The 23,027-nt window shown below is 38.8% G+C and overlaps 1 protein-coding gene across 5 annotated transcripts in view; it reads right to left on the minus strand.

Moving 5' to 3' along the window:
* The window catches only part of Ryr2 (ryanodine receptor 2), a 737,098-nt gene that overhangs the window by 366,642 nt on the left and 347,429 nt on the right, over nucleotides 1–23,027 (minus strand). For 4 of the 5 annotated variants that reach the window (XM_045151996.1, XM_045151994.1, XM_045151995.1 and 1 more), the window contains exons 8-9: nucleotides 14,001–14,100; nucleotides 13,231–13,327 (exon numbers count right to left, since the gene is read on the minus strand). The exons of the other annotated variant lie outside the window; for it this stretch is intronic. In XM_045151996.1, the coding sequence (XP_045007931.1) occupies nucleotides 13,231–13,327; nucleotides 14,001–14,100 (197 nt within the window). The remainder of the gene's footprint in view (nucleotides 1–13,230; nucleotides 13,328–14,000; nucleotides 14,101–23,027) is intronic. 5 annotated transcript variants of the gene reach the window in all.

The raw sequence follows: 23,027 nt of genomic DNA on the forward strand, positions 1-23,027 counted from the left end.
GAAAGGAAAGGAAAGGAAAGGAAAGGAAAGGAAAGGAAAGGAAAGGAAAGGAAAGGAAAGGAAAGGAAAGGAAAGGAAAGGAAAGGAAAGGAAAGGAAAAGAAAGGAAGTGATGAGAGATAGAGGGAATTGGCACCCCATAGCTTTTTGCACTTCAAATGAATGCTAGATGCACAAACCACTTTGTGCATTTGACTCTAAGTTGGTACTAAGGAATCAAACCCAGGCCATCAAGCCTTGTAAGCAAGTATCTTCAGCCACTGAATCACCTCTGTTGCCCTCAATAACTCTTTATTTTTTCACTCATTGCTTTTCAAATCAAGTTCCAAGAATGCTGCACATATGCCTTGGTTATCATGTTTCTTTTTCTATAGTAGTTCTCAATCTCTCTCCTCATTTTTGTTTATTCCTTCTTGTCTTATGAAGTGATGAAAAAATGTAGTATTTGTTCAAAAGTACTTTCTATATTCTGGATTTGGTTGGCATTTTGTCCATGGTATTTTTTAATAAGTATCTCTAAATTGGTAGTTAGTTCTAGAAGTATAGATTTAACTGAAGTTCAATTCAGAGTTTTTCCAAGCACATTTTGGAAACTAGCATTATCTAATTCCAGTGATACCTCAACAGGATATAAGTGTCTTCTTATTTTTTTATTTGTGTGTGTGTGCATGTGTGTGTGTGTGTAGAGTATATGTATGGTGTGTTGTGTGTAGTATGTGTAATGTGTGGTATATGCATATGTATGCAGATACATATGCCTCACACACATGAGTAAGCCAGAGGAGAATGTCAGATATCTTCTCATCATCCATCTGTATATTTCCTTGAGAGCAGGTGTCTTTCTCAACCTGGAGCTGATGTCAAACAGCAATTCTCTAGCTTCCATCCCTCCTCTACTTGTTTACAGGCATGTGTGGCCATTACCAGCTTTTTACACGGGTTCTGGGGTAGTCTCCTGCTGGAGCAGCCCTCCTGATGAAACAGTAAGCACTCTTAACCACTAAGCCATCTCTGTAGCCCTGCTTATTTTTATGCTAAGACCCATCAGTAGGTTCAGGAACACCTTGATCTATCCACTGTGGCCTGAGAAGTCTTGGTGCATCTGTAAGCAGTATACCTACAGCAGTGATTGTTTTAATCATAGTTGTATATAGTAAACACATGGGTAGCCTTAATTATGTTTATGCCATCAACCATGTCCAATTAAACAGAACTAGATAGGCTCCTTATAAACTCTTCAGTTGAGTCCATTGGGGAGCCACGAATTGGAACCCATAACAATACTACTTCTGGGTGAGCTAGGAATGCTGCTGCTTCAGGGGTGTCTTGTGCACCATGAGATTTCTTTCCAAAATCCTACTCTCAACCAAGTAAATAACAGCAGCAGCCTCCCACCATCCCTTGGGTTTAGGTAAAGGACCCTACTCTTTAGTGTGGTGGAATTTTCCCCAAAGCTTCTTAAATCCCAGACATGGCTCCAATGTCAGAGCTTATGATGGGGTTAAGGGTAAGATCAATGAATCTGTACTTCTCACAAATCTTCAGGTGATGTCTATGTGAATAACTGACATTTTGAGAGAACAATGGAACCACAGTAATTATTTCATAGGAGAGTGGTTCTTGATTATGGTTGTCTAGCAGAATCACTTGGGCAATTCAGAAATCCCAGAGACAACACTCAGGCTAATGCAGAGTTCCTGGATATGTTGAAAATAATGAATGAAAAACTAAATAAGCATTATGTTGCTTTGTATGTGTACATGTATAAAGATAGATAGCTACACACAGAAAAATAGTTTTTAAATAGTTTTTATAAAGGTCTGTGCTTGCCATGAGAAACATCTTATTGGATTTTTTGATGTAATGCTCCTTATCATATTTGCTGATCATAAATAATAATCAATAATAAGAGATGATAAAGATTATTGCTTAGAAAATTCCTAGATAATTTTTTAGTAGTAGAGGTAATCCTCAGAACAGAATTAAGACAAGCGAACTTTGTAACACATCTATGCCTCACATGGAAACTTAAAACTTTTATGCAACAATCACTTAATTATTAATTAAAGAAATGATAATGAAATGTAATAGAATTGTCTGAAGAGAATAGAGGCAAAATAAACCAATATAAGATAGAAATAATGGATTTTTGATGTGTTATAAATATAAATAAGACACAGGTGTGTAAATTATGCATATTTTCTACTCAATGACAAATCACCACGAATCTGATCTAAATATGCATTTATGCAGCTATATATGAGCCTAGAGAAAATTATGTTCTAATACTAACATGTTTTTCAAATGGTATTAACATTTTTAAATTCAGACAAGTAAATGATGATCTTGAGACAATCATCCTTTCCAAGAAAAAAAAATGGAAAAGGAGAAAAACTGTTTAAAAATCCAAGCATGGCCAGGTGTGGTGGTTCACTTTAACCCCAGCACATCGGAGGCAGAGAAAGGAGAATCATTGTAAGTTGAAAGACCACCCTGAGCCTACAGAGTGAATTCCAAGTCAGCATGGGCTAGAATAAGACTATACCTTGAAAAGCAAAAAAAAAAAAAAAAAAAAAAAAAAAAAACCCTGGAGAGATGGCCTGGTGGTTAAGGGTGCTTGCTTACAAAGCCTTATGGCCAGGGTTTGATTTCCCAAGTACCAATATGACACCCGATGCATAAAGTGGCACTAGAGTCTGGAGTTGGTTTGCAGTAGCTAGCAGCCCTGGTGCACTCATATTCTCTCCCTCTCTCTCCTTGCAAATAAATAAATAAAATGATAGAGAAGCATCCAAGCAGACTGAGACATCATCTTTGGAGTTGGTGATTACTGGGAATTCTACTGCAAATAGCAGGCAGCAAAGTGTCACAGTTCAAGGGATGGTCTATGCATATAAAAATGTGAAAATATGAAAAGATTCTTGTTCAATGAAGACTATTTTTGCAATGTACCAAAAATGCTATAGCAGCCGCTGGCAGAGGGGGAAGAAAATTGTTAAAATAATTACAAATTGATAGTATTTCTAACAAAAATGTATCACTTATTATTTGTAGTACTGAAGATGAGTCGAGGCTTCACATATGCTAAAGCAGCACTCTACCACAGAGTTCAACCCCCAGCTCTCTTTTTACTTTTTATTTTGGAAAAGGATCGCACTGGTCTCATTCAGTTGCCCAGGATGGTCATGAACTCACTCTGTAGCCCAGACAATCTTTGAATTTAAGATTCTTCTGTTTTAGCCCCCAGATTAGTCAGGATTATAGGCCTATACTACAAGACTTGGCTCCAAGAAAAATATTAAATTAAAAATAAAGAAAATTCTATTTCATAAATTAGAAAAACTGAAGTCACTGTAATTTCACTGAATAGTTTTATACACACACACACACACATAGTATAAGCTCATTAAACATTAATCATGTTAATTTGAAATGAATTACTGTAGCCAAATAAATGGCATGATACATGGTTGAGTTTTGATATAACTTGAAGCTGAAATGTCTCCCTTAGCCTCATACTTCCAATGTCCTATCCTGGCTATGGTGTTATTTTGAAGGCTTCAGAGCCTTGAGGAGGTGGGGCCTGGCTGACAGAAGGTCACTAGGGAGGGTCTTTGAGGATTATATTTCTCCCTGGTTCCACCTTGCTTTCTTTGCTTTCTCATCTATAGCCATGATGTGAGCAGATTCTTCCACACATTCCTACTTCCATATCTTGCCTTCCATGATGCACCCTTCAAAATCATGGCCAAAATAACTCTTTCCTTCGATAAGTTGTATCTGTCAGGTATTTTGTCACAGAAACAAGAAAATAGCTAAGACAATATTCTGAGGTGTAATCCTTAATTATAATATTTCATGGGACAACAAACTAAGTATCATCCCTTAAGTCAGGCCACCCCCATGCCAGAATCCTACTGAGGGTCACTTCAACAGCTCAGTCCCAGGACAGGTTCTTATCATCATGGACACTGTCTTCTTCCTCCTTCTTTCTTCTTCCTCCTCATCCACCTGCCTGTTCTTCTTTCTGCTTTTTGTTCCTTTGCTCCTCCTGCTATCCCCACCCTCTCTCACTCTGGTTTTGTGTGTCATGAATCAAGGACAGCTTAATTGGAAGTTTCTGGAATCCTATGTGAAGTTTCAGTCCAGATATTACTTGGGTTTCAGTCACCTGAGATTTGGACTGGAGCTGTAAAACCCAACCTTCAGTATGACCCAATCCTTTGGCTATATGCATGACTCTTCATGTCCTTTCTCTGTGGTTCTTTCTGAAGATCTACCTGAGTATTTTCACAATGTGACATGCTCTTTCCCACTCCATGCTCAAGGGCTTCTCCCTCTCATCAGTGTCCAAAGTCTGCCTAATGCCTCCTACCTTACACATGGAGACTCCTGTAAACTCTTAGCATCTATGACTTTGACATGTACACATTCTGTATAAGAGATCATGCAGCATTTGTCATTTTGTGACTGGCTTGTTTTATTTAAGATAATATACTGCAGGCTGGAGAGATGGCTTAGCAGTTAAGTGCTTGCCTGCGAAGCCTAAGGACCCCTGTTCAAGGCTCGATTCCCCAGGACCCACGTTAGCCAGATGCACAAGGGGGCACATGAGTCTGGAGTTCATTTTCAGTGGCTGGAGGCCCTGGTGCACCCATTTTCTCTCCCTCTCTCTGTCTGTCTCTTCCTCTCTGTCTGTCACTCTCAAATAAATAAATAAAAATAAATAAACAAAAAAATTTTTTAAAGATAATGTCCTGCAACTTCATCCATGTTGTGGCAAATGGTTTGTTCAATACTGAGTGGTATTCTACTGGGCTTGACAGTAAAAATATAGGGTAAGAAATTCAATGTGTGTGCATTATATAGATTAAGAGTCTACTTCTTTTCTTAAGCATTTTATCCTTTCCCTGGCTTAATGTGGCTACTGAAGTCACCAGCTTTGTCACACTTTTATTAGCTGTTAGCATATAGGATTCCTATGCTTCCAAGTCTGTGTGGCTGATGGAATTAACCCTCTCTCAACTTTTACTGCCACCATGAATGGGTGACCTAAACCAGGAACAAATAAACTTCCTCTACCATAGCTCAGATAGTAGATACTTCAGTTTGCAGGTCATGTGGACCCATCACTGATCCAAATATGTTGTTATAAAAACAATCATAAACAATGAATTTTAAAAGTTAATATAGCTGTATTAGAAGAGAGGGCTGGGGGAACGGAGAATAAAAGGAGGAATCTGGATGGATTTGACCCACTGTACCGAAGTTGAAAAGTCATGGCCACATGAATGGTAATTTTAATCTTAGAGCTTCCCACAAATCTGCCTTGCCTATCACTCTTTAATTCTGGAGTTAATATCTATACTAGGACAGATTCCCTTTTCCAACATGGAAATATGATATTTTCAGAGTGCTTATGAACACACTTGGCTCATCCAAAAATAAGAACAGGGGTATTTTTCGATCTACCTTTGCTCTTCAACATGAGAAAATACCATGGAAGTTAATATATTATTTTAGCACTGGATAACTGGATCAGATGCCTTTGTTACCCCCACCCCGACACACATACATACACACACAGTTGAGCTTCAAGGGAACCACTTATTTTTCTTTTCTTTCATTCTATGATTTTCAAGGAATAAGGATTTAGGATAGAGCTACTCAGAGTTCTACTTTCTGAGTCCATATACATTTTGGCTTTACCTTTTTTTTTTTTTTCAAGACAAAGGCAACAATGAATAACAAATAGTATACTCTAAAACAGATAAGTACACATACCATTATGTACAATAGAAAAAAAATGTATTTTAGCTACTGAAATTCAGGATAGAAAACTAAACTAGAATATTTCATTATCTTCTACTGTAATTCTCAATGAATCCATGCTAGACTACAGAATGCAACTCACCTTTGACAAATCATCAGTAGTTACTCTGTGATCTCAACCAACTAGATCATAATAGCCAGTACAGCTCTACACAGGAATCACCACTATAACTTTTTTGTTTTATAAAAGAGCTCAGCTTCTGTTTTTATTTATTTTATTTTTTAAAAGTTATTTATATTTATTTATTGGGGGGGAGGGGTGGAGAGGGAGAGAATAGATGTGCCAGGCCTTCTAGCCACTGCAAACAAACTCCAGACATATGCACCACCTTGTGCATCTGGCTTACATGGGACCTGGGGAATTAAACCTGGATGCTTAGGCTTTGCTTAACTGCTAAGCCCAGCCCCTACTTTTATTTCAAAAGCAATATTTACTACTCAAACCCAACTATAGTAGCAAAAAAAAAAAAAACTTTTCTATTTTTGTAAACACAAAAAAACTAATTTAAAATGTCCTTAGCAATATTATAATCCATCATATTGATAAGTTACAGAAATAAATTAACAAGCTGAGTGTGGTGAGTTATACCTATAATCTCATCATTCAAAAGGCTAAAGAATGTGCAGATCCTCTTGAGTTTAAGACCAACCTGGGCTACAAAGTGAGTTCCAGACCAGCCTTCTCAGTGTTGTCATGATGGCACTTCCTTATAAGCTGTTCTACAATTTTTTAGCAACATCAATCAAAATGTAAGCCAGCTATCTTGTGCATTTAAACAAAATTATTCTAAAGTGTATAGAGGAGGTGAAAGACCCTACTGGTGGTTTGAATGTAAAATGCTCCTCATAGACTCATATGTTTGAACACTTAATTCACAGCTGGTGGTGCTGCTTGGGAAGACTGTGGAACTTTTAAGAGGCAGAGTCTTGCTGGAGGAAGTGTGTCACTAGGGTGAACCTTGAAGTGTTACAGCCAAGATCTGCTTGACTCTCTCTTTCTCTACCCTTCCTTTGCCTCCCCTCCCTACTCTGATTTTCTTCTCCTTCCTCCCTGTTGATGTGATGCCAGTATCTTGCCATGCTTTCCCTACCATGGTCGACTTGAAAGTGAAATCCAAAAACAAACACTTTCCTTCTTTAAGCTACTTCTGGTCAGGTAGCTTGTCATAGAAATTGGAAAGTAACCGACAGACCCAAAATAATCAATACAGTACATATGAAATACAAACTTGGAGGACTAACACTACTGACTTGAAGATAAGGTAACTAATTTATTCTGAAACTACAGCAATAATATGGCACAAGAATAGATCAAAAGATTAATGAACAGATTAGAATGCCAGAAACAGACCCAGACAAACAAATTCATCTCCTCTTTGAAATAAGTGTAAACAAATACCATGAAAAAAGGATATTCTACTCAATTACTGGTCATTCACTTGCAAGAAAATATATGGATTGTAAACCTTCACACAAGTAACAAGAAGGAATAACTTCATCTTGATCATTTTTTGAGCAGACTGGATTTCCCTGTAAAGAGCCAACTGAGTGAGCACAATATCTTTACAAGGACATTATCTCTTAGTTGTGTACAAGGACAGAGACAATGTGTCTCTTTATAAGCCAGTCTAAGAGACACTCAATTCATTGTACCAAGCCCATCTCATGCTTTATCAATTATTCATAAAGACAGCTCATTAAGTCATCATGGTAGTAAAAGCAGGAGGTAAGGAAAATCATTATCATGCATTCATGCAGCACATCTTTTGTGTGCTAAATCACATTCTGGAAATTAAATGTAGCATTTATTTTCATATATTGTCAGGCACTAGGTCTTAATTGTCTTGTACCTGAAAGGAACAAGACAAAGCAAGTACACCCCAGAATAATACCTAATCAGATAGAAATAGATCAGCCTCCCTTCCCTTTACTGTCATCCCTTCCTCTATCATTTCCATAAAACAAGCAACACTCTTTATTCACTTCCCTCTTTTACTTTTCCCACAGTGCAATGCTGAGGTCCTGGAATGCAACAAGAAGAGAAAGCTAGCAAGGTCCCAGCATTCATCTCTCACTGCTTCCTGACTGTATAATGTGCTAAATGGCTTCATGCTTCCATCAACATGCCTCCACCACCATAATGGACTGAAAGCTCAAGCTGTGACTCAAAATAAACCCTTCCTCTTAAAGCCCCCCCCCAATATTTTGTCACAATAACAAGAAACACAACCAACACACATTTATATAGTTCTGGATGGAAATGAAATGCATCCAGTAGTCTATAACAAAAAGTTAATCATGCTTAATATAAAATTTGATAACCAAATTTAATGTGTCTAGAATGAAAGTCTATTTTTCAAGCAAGAGTTAAAATATTTTATTGCATTTAGCAAATCCTATACCAGGTACTATGACATGTTTCTTCTTAATCTTTCCTATCTCCCTACTTAAAGAGCCTAAGAAGTATCTAAAAGGTTAAGACGCACAGTCAATAGCATGAGGCATTCTCTGTCCCATTACCAGGCTGTTTGTAACCACCTTAGGCTGTATCTCCATTCCTTCCATTGTGGTTTGCACAAGACATATAACAGAAGTTTAACATCTAAATGTCTTCCTGAAAAAAATCTCAAGAAATGTAACACAGTAGTCATTTATACTAAAGTAGCATGTCAGAATTCAGTTAGCAAATACTAGAGGCAGAGTGTGTGGAAAAAAAATATCCATTTAGCTTTTCTCATAGGTCTCATTCTCCAATTTAACTGTCCTTAATTGAATATCACATTCTAGGCTATTTATTCTAAGAATCTTATTAATCCCTCATGAAAATGAATAGGTAACCACAGATACATACATATCTCAATGTGAAAAGGAAGTTAAAGATAAGCCTATTGTTACTTAGAATTATACACTTCATTTTCCAAAGCTACAATTATGGTTATGTATATTCAATACCTGTCAGATACAATTGACAAATTTATTTATTTAAGCATATAGCATTGGTGAGGAAAATAGTCCTAAAGTGCTCAGAAGAAAATGTCACTGCTGGACATCTCTTTAATAATTTCTTCTACTTCTTATAACAAAGGTGTTATAATTTTGGTTGTTTAATTTTAGTAATAGGATACAATAGATTGTTATATTCAGATAAAAGTTATAGCAAAGAGCTATGAGATAAAAGAAAATTTTAAATATTTCCCTGGAATATGCCCAACTTTCAAATCCTTGTCCAAAATAAGGAAATTGTTTTTATTTCTTTTTATAATGAATGAAAATAAATTCTTAGGTCATTATTATGTACTTCTCCCCCAAATCAGGCTAATATAAATTTGAATATTTTTTATTTTTATTTTTTTACTTTATTTAGTTGAGAGCAACAGAGAGAGAAAGAGGCAGAGAGTGAGAGAGATAATGAGTGTGCCAGGGCCTCCAGCCACTGCAAATGAATTCCAGGTGCATGCGCCTCCTTGTGCATCTGGCTGACGTGGGTCCTGAGGAATCAAGCCTCGAACCAAGGTCCTTAGGCTTTACAGGCAAGTGCTTAAACGCTAAGCTATCTCTCCAGCCCTAATATAAATTTTAAAATGCTGTCTGCAAGCTGAACCACCCTTGTCTCCTTCAGTTGCCTAAGGTGGGTGTGGGTGTCATTATTAACTGATGCCTTTTTATGAGACAAAGTTTCTCACTGACCTGGAGCTCACCAATTAGGCAAAACTAAATGGTCAGTAAACTCCAGGGATTCACCTATCTCCACCCCCTACCACTAGGATCATACACACTACCTTACCCAATATTTTAAAAAATATTTATTTATTTATTTATAAGCAGAGAGAGGGAGGAAGGGAAAGGAAGTTAAAGAAAGAGAAGAGAAGGGAAGGCAAGGCAAGGTGAGACTAGAGGAGAGGAAACTAGATGAGAGGAGGGAAGGGGAGGGGAGGGGAGAGGAGGGGAGAGGAGAGAATGGATATGCCAGGGCCTCCAGCCACTGCCAACAAACTCTAGATGCATGCACTACCTTGTGCATCTGGCTTATAAGGGTACTGGGGAACTGAACCCAGGTGTGTAGGCTTAGCAAGAAAGTGCCTCAACTACTGAGCCTTCTTACCTATCCAACCCCTTATCCAACATTTCTATGTGAGTTTTGGGGATTGAATTTAGGTCCTCATGCTTGTGAGGGAAGCCCTTTGTCAAGTGAACTATCTCTCCAATCCCTGAAGAAAGATTAGTTTTAAAGTCTATTTAATGATATTAACAAGATTCAAAATAATTAGATTCTCCATAAACTTAAATTTTAGGAAGTAGCTACCATTCTATGCATATGATTGCTTAATCCCATTACACAGTCAAGACAAACAGAACACTACTTTCTTAAACACTGGCCCTGAGGCTCCATCCTGCATATCTCTGATTCATTTTCTCCTTTAAGTCATGATCTGACATCCACTGTAATCTAGTTTCACCACAGGAATACACTATAAAGAGACATAAACAGATGTATTCTTACTGTCACTGCACTACCTTGAAAGTGTCTCAATATGTTTAGCTGAACACACACTGAGATTCAACTGATACAGAAGTCATCAGTATCAAATCAAAGTCAATAATAGAGCAGGGCATGGTGGCATACATCTGTAACCCCAGAATTTGTGAGATGGAGTCAGAAAGATCATAAATTAAAGATCATCACAGAATACATAGACATAAAATATGCAGTGCCATTTTGTTGAGCATACTCCTGCCCATGGCTCCTCCCTCTACATACTGTCTCAAAGATTAGTATTAGGGGCAGAAGGGCAGACCTAAACATGGATACAATAGGACAAGTTCAAAATGATCTGAAAATATGTTTGAAATGTTCCCTAGTTTTGCCTGCAGTAATAATGAACCACTTACAGGGTGTTCTTATATTCAGTCTGGCCTGTCATCCTGCACTGAGGCTGTAGGGCACATTCACCTGCAAGTCCAGGATCCCTGAAACTTTCCATAATAATTGTCTAAATGTTATCTCTTCAGTCTCAATAATGATGGAACAACAATCATCATAATAAATCTCTTAATATGCAGATCTCTTAGTATGTACCAAGGATTTCTGCACATGGTCTTCTTAGTCAATCTGTACTACAGCTCTGTGAAGTAGAAGATAATATTTAAGCAATGTTTAAAGAAATCTAGTTAGTTGTATGAGTTGCACAGCCTATCCCCCTAATGACAGATTCCTAGAGGATCTGTGCAAAGAGCCATAAGAGCTTCAGGGATAACTTGGTCTCATTCTTCCATTAACAAATCAGGGACTTCAGATCCAAAAGATGCTGGTCCAGCCTCCTATACCATTCTCTCCTATACCATTCTATTGTGATAAGACTACATCACAATATTGAACATAGTCACTCCCAGTCCTTCTCTGACTTTGTACTAATATCACCAGCTTTATGCTTAACCACTCATCTGGCTAGCCTTTCTTCTTCAGCCACATCCTAAGTCCCTATGCTATGGGATTCTTTCCTCAGCCTCATGCCCAGCACATCTATCTCAGGCTTCACAGCAGTCTAAATACAATGCCAGTTTGTTGAGCATATCCCTGCCCATGGCTCCTCCCTCCCAATCTGAGTAAACATAACATGGATGCTCTTCAACTTCCCTCATGCATTTGTGACATATGTCATCCAGTGCTTTTACTAAGCCAAAGATTTGGCCATCCAAATTTCCTTTTTGATGCCCCACAGATCCTCTGCAATTACCTGTACCATTCTCTCTTCTGGCTCCTCTGCTTCCTTCTATTCCCTCTGCATGACTCAGGAAAAATTCCTTTAAAAATTACTTGAACCAACTGTTCTTTTATATTCTCCCTTATACACACCTTTAAACACCATCAGCACTTATTCTCAACTCACTAAAAGTATTATATATTAGCCAATTTCCTTGTCACTGTGAAAAAATATCAGCTAAAAGAACTTATGAGACGAAACAATTATTTTGGTTCATAGCTTAAGGGGATATGCTCCATGGTTATAGGGAAGTCAGGGTGGCAGGAGGAGCTCATGGGTGTGGCATCCAGAGTTTGTTCACCTCTGAGTAGATTAGGAAGTAGAGATGGGACAGGAATTAGGGTCAGGCTACAAAGCTCGGGTCTACCCCCCAGCAGCCCACTTCCTCCAGTTCCATCTCCCACAGGTTCCATATCGTCACAAAAGAGCTTCACCAGTCAGGAACCAAGTGTTCAAACACAGGAGACGGTGGGCAACATTTACATTTAACTACAAAACTTTTAGCTAAGAACAGCTGCATGTACAACACTTCATGTTCACCATAAGCCCAATATTCCTGCAAGAGGTAATACTCAGGTACAGAGCTCAGATTCACTCTTCCTGAGCTACTGAAGTGATCATTAATCTTTGTAATATATTATAGTAATAAAGATATATTAAATATGGGGCTGGAGAGATGGCTTAGCAGTTAAGCGCTTGCCTGTGAAGCCTAAGGACCCTGGTTCGAGGCTCGGCTCCCCAGGTCCCACGTTAGCCAGATGCACAAGGGCGCATGCGTCTGGTGTTCGTTTGCAGAGGCTGGAAGCCCTGGCGCGCCCATTCTCTCTCTCTCCCTCTATCTGTCTTTCTCTCTGTGTCTGTCACTCTCAAATAAATAAATAAAAATTAAAAAAAAAAAAAAAAAAAAAAAGATATATTAAATATACTACTAACCAAGCATCCATTTAATATCTTGAAAGACAGCCACTCAAAAAATTAAAGATATATAACAAATCACACAGGCAATGCCTTGTCTTATTTCTGACCTTTCATTTATATAGACAGCTTACCATATTTGTTTATTAATTTTCAAAAACCAAGGCAGTTAAATGTCTCTAACTACTTCCAAAGTTTTATAGTATTTGTGTATTTTTCCAGTGTATGCAGACAATTTTAATCGAGTCTCAGTGCAAAATAATAGCAACATGAGAGAGTTAGTATAGCACATACAATTTGGGGGAAAGTGGTCCCTTTTGTTATTTGTTGCCCTGAGATTTTACAAATTTGGTAATTTTGTAACTAATTTTGAGGTTAAACCTTCTAGAGAGAGGGTCCATCAAAGCTAAGGAACATTTAATGAGATTTTCAATAGTTTAATTTCATGTGCCTGCCCACCCAGTCAGTTAATTTTGCTCAATGCTTCTTAGATCTTTTAGTTCAATATGAATATCCAGTTCTTTTGATAGGTAAGAACAAAGGAAAAGCCTCCTAAGGAAGTCATGTGACTCCACTTTGGTATAGAGATGAATGTCTATGGTCTATCTTTTCTTATGGTGGAACAGATATAGTCTTAGTTAAGAAAAGTCCCATCAAGGCAAAGAAATAAAATGCGTCAATGACATCAAAACCAGCCAAACATACTGGGCCCAAGTACCAACCTCCGCTGCTCTTCACCATGTTCTCCTGAAGGGACAGTGAGACACTCATCCATGTGTCCATGCAGCAACCGGAGCACATCACCTCCAATAAGATACCCTGGAAGGATTAAAAATAATTTGCATTTAGAATATCATGGCCAGATGCTGATGGCCAGATGGACTACTTACACAGATACAGAAGTCAAATGGCCTTGAACCAGCACCTATGGCCAAGGTCACAAAAGTGCACTGGTAGGTGGCACTGGCTGGTCCCTTGGGTCCCAGAATTAGTTATATTTTCACTAGACCATGTGACCTCAGCCACATAAAACCCACCATGAAATTTATAAATGTATATTGGATCATATTTGAACCTGTAAAGGTGAAATTGGCCAGCACTATCACAGACATTGCCATGGGAAATGTTACATAAACATTGCTGTGAACTGGCTATGAGACACAAGGTACATGATGAGAAACAATGACATTAGAGTAGTTGAGGAATACTCAGAGGTCAAAATCCATGTAGAAAATGGCCCTCAGAGAGGCAGCAGATGAGATGAGAGAAACAAGCAGAAGTTGACAACAGCATTAAAAGAAGATAACAGCTGAACACAAGTTTCACTGTGAAACAGCAATTTAAAGAAGACTCCTAAAGACCAGGTTTCAGCACCATAGAATGTTGGGAAACAAAAGATCCCTCATTAATAATCAACTCATTACCAGAGTTCCAAAGATGAGCATCAGCTTTGCATGAAGGACAAGTCTTGTCATTAAAGTGAAGCTTTTACCTTGGGCTGCTTCGCTGCCTGAGCTGATTGGAGCCACACTCCAGAGTGTCTGCTGGAAAGCCGCGTCCACGTGCAGGCTGCCATTGCCATAGGACAAGTGCTGCAGCAAGAGGTGAGAGGAAGCATTGCATGTAAGTCCTGACAGCTGAGTGCAACTTGAACTTAACATGGCCCATTTGGATTTGACCCTTGCAAACATGCGGTTCAACCTAGCATTCAAATCTTAACATGCCAGTTAGGCATGGTGGTACACACCTACAATTCCAGCACTTGGGGTGAGGGGAGGCAGAAGGATCATGAGTTTGAAGACAGTGTGGGCAATATAGAAAGAATGAATAAATAAAATATAGATAAATCTAAACAAAAATAAAAACAGTAGTAAAACAAACAGTATTAAAATTTATGAGTTCCCTACATACTTTTCAGCTTAAGTTAGTAATCAGAAAACACAAATGAATAACAAAAACACTAAATAAACTTATTTCTAAGAAGTAACATTTTTTTTCTTAAGGCTCAATGTATAGCTGAAGACTTGTTGGGCAAAATGACATCATATGTGGGCACTTAAAATTACAATGTGGTTTTCTACATATCGCACTTTGGTAATCAATGAAATTGGTGAAACCTGCTGGTTCAACCTTCAGGACTGTCAACTGCAATTTGACATAATAGCCAGTAGGTGGAACTGTTTATCAATGAGTATCTAAATTTAGGCTCATAAATTTCCTATAAAACTCAGACTCAAATTTCACATTTCACTTGATTATCTTTAAAATTTCAAAAATATATGGAACAAAGGCTAGGGAGATGGCTCAGTGTGTAAGAAAACCTGCTACATAATCATGAGAGCCTGAATGGACCTGAGTTCAATCTCTATTATCCATGTAAAAACCTGGGCAAGGCCATAAATGCCTGTAACCTGAGTCCTTTGTAAGAAGGAAACAAGAGAATCTCTGGGGTTCACTGTTCAGCCAGTCTGACCTATAACTTTCAACTACAGATTCAGCGGAAACTGTCAAGGAAACATCAATGCAGAGTAATAGAGGAGGACATCCACCATGCTCCTCTAGCCTATGGACATGCACGAATGGGACAAATGCATATGCTCACACATATACATATGCTATGCACACACTACTCACACATGCACACACACCACATGCTATGCACACAGAACCTCTGTCTTCTGGGAGGCTTCTCTACAAATAACACCAACACCAATGTGCAATTTCTACAACACCTCTCCAAGGCTGAAGATAGTGAAAGGCCCAAGAATTCAGAAGCCCAGAAATACTATCACACTCCAAAGGGAGCTTAAGCGGGCCCCTGCATACCTCAAACTCCAGGCTTTACTCTCTGTTGGAAGCAAGTAAAGAATCCCTCTTCTCATTATATCAGAGCCCGCTCCTAATATAAAACTAGGTAAAAAGGGCATGAGATAGCCCTCAAGGATGGGAAATGAGTAATAAAGTGAACCACTTAATTTGGTTTCTGTAAATAGCCTGCACCATAAGCCTTAATAGCCCACACTGTAAGCCTTAGTAGCTCGCACCATAAGCTGTAGCAGCCTGCCTCAGACCACCAAGGTCATAGGAGGCTGATACCACACTCTGCTACCCCCACCTAAGAACCTGCGCAAATGCTGACCTCCAAGGTCATAGGAGACTGGTACCACACTCTGCTACTCCCACCCAAGGACCTGTGCAAATGCTGACCACCAAGGTCATAAGAGAATGATTGGTCCACGAGGGGCTTGAACAAATTAAACTAATTGGCTTAGAAACTATGGAGTGGCACAAACTGACTGGCTCACACCCCGCGGGCTCCTGATGTTAAAAAAATGATTGGTCTAATGCACAGGCTTTGTTAGAAACCCTATAAAAACTGTCCTGTTCCTGCATTCGGGGCTCTGCAGTCCTCTACCCCTGTGCGGTGTACGACTGTGGGCCCCAGCACGCTTGGAATAAAATCCTCTTGCAGTTTGCATCAAGACCGCTTCTCGTAAGTGATTTGGGGTGTCGCCATATCCGGGCAGAGCGTGGGGTCCCCCTCCTGGGGTTCCTTCAATAGGTTGGCCTTGAAACTTTAATTAGACTACAAATGTGCCCAGATTATGTCCATCATAGAAGTTAGGTACAGCCTAAAATAGCCACTCTAGGTATATTCCACAGGTTGTCCAACACCTAAGGGACCTACAGGTCCTGTCCAACAGTCTTCAGCAACAATAGGCTTTTTTCTTTCTTTCTCTTAAAAAGAAAAGCACTGGATAAAGAAAATATGGAGCATACCCACATATTACTCATTTATAAAGAAAAAATTAAAGCACATATGTATCTATAGGAAAATGGATCGAATTGGAGGTCATTATGTCAAGCAAACTAAGGTTGGTTCAAAGATAAATATTGTATGTTTCCTCTCAAGTGCAGAACCATATGTATGTGTGTGTATACATGTATATATAATGTGTGTGACTTGAGAGTAAAAAGGAGTCTATGAGAGGATAGGAAAGGTTGAAGTAAAGTGATAAGAGAAGAGAGAATGTAATGGAATACATACAATTTATTACACACAGAGAGAGAAGAGGGGGCTGTTTGGTAGAGAGAAACAGGGGACAGTAAGAGGAGGAGATGGAGATGGAAAGGTCAGAGTGGAGCAAATAAGAGCAAAGTACAATTATATGTATGTATGAAATCCATTTCTTTATATACTACCGCCTAAAGTAATTTAATTTTCATTTTTTAATATTTATTATTTATTTATTTGACAAAGAAAGAGAGAAAGAGAGAGAGAATGGGTGTGCCAGAGCTTCAAGCCACTGAAAACAAACTCCAGACACGTGTGCCTCCTTGTGCATCTGGCTGACATGGGTCCTGGAGAATTGAACCTGGGTCCTTTGGCTTTGCAGGCAAATGCCTTAACCACTAAGCCATCTCTCCAGCCCATTAAAAAAAAAAATTCAAGTGACATTGTGGCACCCAGGGAGTTAGTGGCCAATCAACAAGTTGAAAAGTTTATAGGTCAGATTTAGCAATCATTTCCAGCTGTCTCTTCTCCAACCAGCTGCTAGCTTGCTTTTGTACCACCTCTTCACTTCAGGCCCATCATTCCTATGCATGATCCCACATGAGATCCCCTTATTAACTTAATTTCTTCTCTAGTATACTAACTTCTTTTACTTCTCACAAATAAATCATATCCACAAAAAACAAATAATATTTTCCTTCACAATTACCACGCAGTGTAGCTGCATGGTTGTTTGACTTTCTCCCTCTTGGAAGCAATTTGACACAGGTTTACAGATGTGTCTCTTACCAAGCAATTATTCCATAAACAAGCAGGCAGAGGAGCCAATTAAATCTTTAAAAGAAAAACAGCCTAAATTTTAAATGTTCCAAGTTCTACAATATTCCTATATCAATGATAATGAACAAAAGACCACAAACATATACACATGTACACATGCATACACACAATTTCTATGTGCATAGCTACATATGAACACATATGTGTATATGTACATATGTATGTATGTGTAGATAGATAAATGGCATTTGAATTTTGCCATCTGAAAATTCAAAACACTCATTTTTGGTTTTTAAATCAATCGAAAGCTCATGCAATACTCTAATAGACAAACAGAGCATGTGTTAATTCATCATGACTCACTGGGTGTACCGAGCATAAAACATTGTGCTAAGTACTAAAAGAATGCAATTTCTGCCTTGAAGTTGCTTATAATGCTGTGCAGGTAAGTAAACTTCAAATGTAGTGCCATGCATCAGGATATAAAAACTGCTATGTTCATGGCAATCAAAATTCTGCAAGAATTATAAAAAGAATGTTTCCAAGTAGAAGTGGACTTCATTATCCTCAGCCTAGTGGCACACATGGTGATGGTTCCACAGGAAATATTGGATTTCTTTTCTTAAAATATTTTTTTATTTATTTGACAGAGACAGAGAAAGAGAGAGAGAGAGAGAGAGAGAGAGAAAGAGAGAGAGAGAGAGGAGAGAGAGAGAGGAGAGGGAGGAGGAGAGAGAGGAGGAGAGAGAGGAGGAGAGAGAAAGAGAGAGAGAGAAAGAGAGAGAGAGGAAGAGAGAGAGAGAAAGAGAACAGGCATGCCAGGGCCTCCAGACACTGCAGACAAATTCCAGATGCTTGCAACACCTTGTACATTTAGCTTATGTGGGTACTGGGGAGTCAAACCTGGTTCCTTAGCCTTTGTGGGCAAGTGCCTTAACTGCTAAGCCATCCCTCCAGACTCTGAGAGATAGGATTTCTTATGGTGAGGGTTTTAAGGAACTTAGGAAGATCACATAGCCTGAGCCTCCTATCAGAACACACTGTCGCCAAATAAGTTGATGCACATATTGAATTTATAGATGTATAATAATAATGTGTCCAATATAAATATTCTAAACATACTAAAAATCAGTGTGGAAACATTCATTATTAATATATTATTAACCTTGTCTGGGTCCCTTTAGCTACCTAAAAGCTTTGATAAGAGGAAAGTAAAAAATCCAGAACCAAAGGGCAGAGATATGGGATATAACGTGTGGTGCAGAGTCCCCACCTCTCTTAACGCTTCCATGCTGAGACACAAAGTGCAGGATAGACCTACAGATGAAGGCAGTTGCTAGGTCAATGACCTTACCCTTTAAGCAGAGAGGAGCTACTTACCACAGTGAAGAAAAAAATAAAAATAAAATTTTCAAATTATACTTAAGTCTAAAGTTGAATCACACATATGGGAGAAATATAAGAACAAGAATATTTCAATCTAATCAAGAAAGTCCTAAATATATCTATAAGATCACACTGCAGTCATAGGAAGTTACCTAAGGCTCTGAGCATACTAACCGACCAGAAGCTTCTACTTAATTTTTCTGCTTAAACAGCAAAAAGAAATCTGAGTGAGTTCTCCCATGGTATTAAACATTCACCAACAGTGTCAATTTTTGAAACCAAACTGAGCTGTCTTTGAAACAAAACAGATGGTGGCAGCATTTAAAAGCAAACTCCCCCTTAGGCTGAGACGTACATCCACTCAAGAAAACACAGGAGCATCCACTTGTGTCACCAAGACTTTAATCATCAGTCTGCATCCTAGTCTCACTTTTAACCTAATATTGATGATTGTGAAGCTTCTATACCACAGGATGCATCTGAGTCACTTGTTGAAAAATGTCATTTCAACTTTAGGAGCAGCCAGGTGGGGTCAATGGAGGTTTACAGGCCAAGAAACCATGTTTTGGGAAATTAGGTAATTAAATGTTAGATGACAGAACTACAGTACTCTCAGAGACAGAGGTGACGTAGCAGATGACCTCCTGGAAGGTCTTCACTACAAATCCAAGGAGAACCTCTTAAATCCTTCTATTTCCTTTGAAATCATATCTATTTATTTATTCTACAGCGTTATTATGACAAGAGGTCCATAAGCTTTATCTGGTGGCCAGAATTCAACCCCCATCTGATGTAATTCTTCACATATTTATTTATCTCTTACTAAATGTCAAGCACGTGGGTCCTGGTGATAGAATACTTCAAATAAATTATCACCCAGGAGCAGAAAATACAAATAAATAGGTCCTATGAACCCTCAGGATTCAGTTTTTCTTCCAAAAAATAAAATAAATGAGGGGCCAAGAAATAGAAATCTTTTATAAACATAAATTCAATGACTCCATCATCTGAGCTGCAGGGAGAGAAAGAAAAACTCAACATGAAATAACCAAAGTGAAATTGGAGAGACTGGGGATTCATAGCTCAGTGGCTGGACATATGCTGACCTTGCTCCCCAAATCAGACTCACTGACATATAGATCACTTGAAAATATTTATGATGATCACTGCCTTTCATCATATTTATGTAACTTTAGGCAATTCAGCAACACAGTCCAAAGCGCTTTATGCTTCTTATTTAAAAATTCAATGTGGGAATGAGAAAAGCAAAATTATTTCTTTGAATATGTGGGTATGTGCATGTGTGTGCGTGTGGTTTATGTGTAAGCATGTTTGGAGGGAAGAGAACATCAGTAGTTTTTCCTTAAACACCACTCACCGTTTTTCTTTTTCTTTTTCTTTCTTTCTTTCTTTTTTCTTTTTTTTTTTTTTTTTTTGAACAGGGTCTCGCACTCTCCTGGAAGTTGCCAAGTAAGTATGTTAGACTAGCTGCCCAGCAAGTCCCAGGAACCCTCCTGTGTACATGCCACCATGACCAGCTTTTTTTTTTTCCCTAATGTGGGTTATGGAGATTGAATTCTTTTTTTTTTTGTGAAAAATATTTTTTGTTCATTTTTTATTTATTTATTTGAGAACTACAGACACAGAGAGAAAGACACATAGAGGGAGAGAGAGAGAATGGGCGCGCCAGGGCTTCCAGCCTCTGCAAACGAACTCCAGACGCGTGCGCCCCCTTGTGCATCTGGCTAACGTGGGACCTGGGGAACCGAGCCTCGAACCGGGGTCCTTAGGCTTCGCAGGCAAGTGCTTAACCGCTAAGCCATCTCTCCAGCCCGAGATTGAATTCTTGATCCTCATGCTTACAAGGCAATAATTTTACTGACTGAGCTATTTTCCTAAACAAAGAACAAGTTTTCACAGACCCTCAAATGACTTCTTTTCAGGATTTTTCATCAGTCTTCAGACTGAAGGGTTCTGCCTTTCCTCATTTATTTTTAATCATTGCTTGCCAGCATTTTCATAGAGATATCTTTGTCTACCTGTATACAACCTGGCCAATAAGAAATCAACTCTTCCTAAGACCCTACTGTTGAAGACACCATGTGCTGATGAAACAGTGCACAGAGACCTGGAATGCAAATGAAAGCCAGTCCCCAGACAGTCTGGTGCTGGAAAGCGCTACATGAGCTACTGGGGGGAAATGTCTAGTGATGGTCTGAGCAACAAGAGGTCTAAGTGCCTCAGAAACAAATATGCAGATAGGATGTACATGCTAGTGAAACAGTGGCACACAGCCTTGATGGTTAACCAATAGTCTTCTGATTGGCTAAGAAATCCTCTCAGTGTGAAGGAACCCATATCCGGAATTGGGAACCAGACCAGAATTCTATGGAGACAAAGATTATGTTCTCCAGTATCAAGCTCTCACTAGTCTTTGGCTAAAAGAGGGGTTACATACATCAAATTCTCTCTAAATTAATAATGTTTATCCCATTCAAACTATGCTGACTTCACACTCCACTGGAGAATCTGTCTTTTTCAGAAGGTAGTGACACTAGACGAGATAAACTACACTCACACTTCAGCCAAACCACACCTGAAACCACAGAGGAATTGAGGAGATGAGGAAGAGTGCTGCTTCAACACTGTTCCTGATAATTAGTGTCAGGGTGCAGGAGACAGACCCTGAGGACACTCAACACCTACCAAAGCAGAGATCCAGAGGCTCCTAATTGCTCATCATTGAAGTAGACTTAAAACTCACCCACCACAGCTCAGGGAATTTTGCAGAAGAAGGGGCAGAAAGATTTTAAGAGCCACACAATGAGACATCATGCCTAGAGGCATCCCCTCTCCCCACAAAATCACTGACTACTGCTCCAACTACAACCCCATGGGGAATACCTGCAACCCCACTGAGAAGCATCCCCAATGGAAAGGGGGAAGGGTTGAGGGAAAAGAAGGTACCAACACATGATATGTCCGCATGAAACATCTTAAAAATAACAATAATAGTAATAATGATGAACTTTAAAAAAGAAACTTCCACCTCAAAATAAAATCCCAATTCACAGACTTCCAATGTCTATGTAGACCAGGGAGATTGTACAATTAACTTATTTGGTTCTGTTTAAAATGGATTCAAAGTCAGTAGTATCTGCTTGCCCTGCTTTCTCAAATGTTAGCTGCTTTGCTTAAGCCTTCGTTAAAAGTAGACAAGTTTTCCAATGAAGCAAAGAGTCTTTCCTATTGAATATTCCTTAAAAGTAGATTAGGATAGTGTTTCTTGTGTGTGTTTGTTTCAAGGTAGAGTGTTACTCTAGCCCAGGCTGACAGTAGAACTCACTTTGTAGATTCAAGCTAGTCTCAAACTCTAGAACTCATGATGATCTTCCTACCTCTGCCTCCTGATTGCTAGGGTTAAAGGTGTGTACCACGGGCTGGAGAGATGGCTTAGTGGCTAAGCGCTTGCCTATGAAGCCTAAGGACCCGGGTTCAAGGCTTGATTCTCCAGGACCCACGTTAGCCAGATGCACAAGGGGGCACACGCGTCTGGAGTTCATTTGCAGTGGCGGGAAGCCCTGGCGCGCCCATTCTCACTCACTTTCTCTTTCTATGTGCCTCTTTCTCTCTCTGTCACTCTCAAATAAATAAATAAAAATGAATAAAAATAAATTTTAAAAAAGGTGTGTACCACCACACCTGGCTAGGATAGCATTTCATATTAGAATATATAAACAGCAAAAAATAAGAATGTATTATTTGGTAGTAGCTTACAACTACTTTTAGCAATAAGATCCTTTATTCCTTGTAACTCATAATTCAATGGCCAATGTGTAAAGCAGAGAAGACAGAGGGCTCTTGACCACTGCACCCTCTTCTGTCTTCAAGGCCCCTTTGCACAGCATGGGCAAAAGATCAGTCCTTTATCAACCACAATCTCTAGTTATGTTTCAAATGCATGGTTGGACACTTTTGCTGAGACTGAAGGAGGAAAAATAGTTCAGCAGATAATAGACACCAATGACTAAAACACTGCAAAGTCAATAACTAGAACTATTTATTCTCTATAACCAGTTTTAATCCTTTTATTTTGTAACAAAAGTATTCATTTTTAACCACAGAAGCACCTTCTCAGAGTATGAACTTTGCTTTGAAATAATGGATCTTAATTTAAGATTATTTAAGATTATTCCATTTCTCATTCCATATTTTCTCTTCTTTGGGTTAAACATAACAGTTTCTTTAACCTTTTTTTTCATTCTTTGCATGTGTATTTATTCTATGCATGTGTGCATTGTGTATGCATATGGCCACACGTGTGTGTATATGTATGAC

Source organism: Jaculus jaculus, chromosome 6, assembly GCF_020740685.1.
Source record: "Jaculus jaculus isolate mJacJac1 chromosome 6, mJacJac1.mat.Y.cur, whole genome shotgun sequence".
In the NCBI taxonomy this organism is placed as follows: domain Eukaryota; kingdom Metazoa; phylum Chordata; class Mammalia; order Rodentia; family Dipodidae; genus Jaculus; species Jaculus jaculus.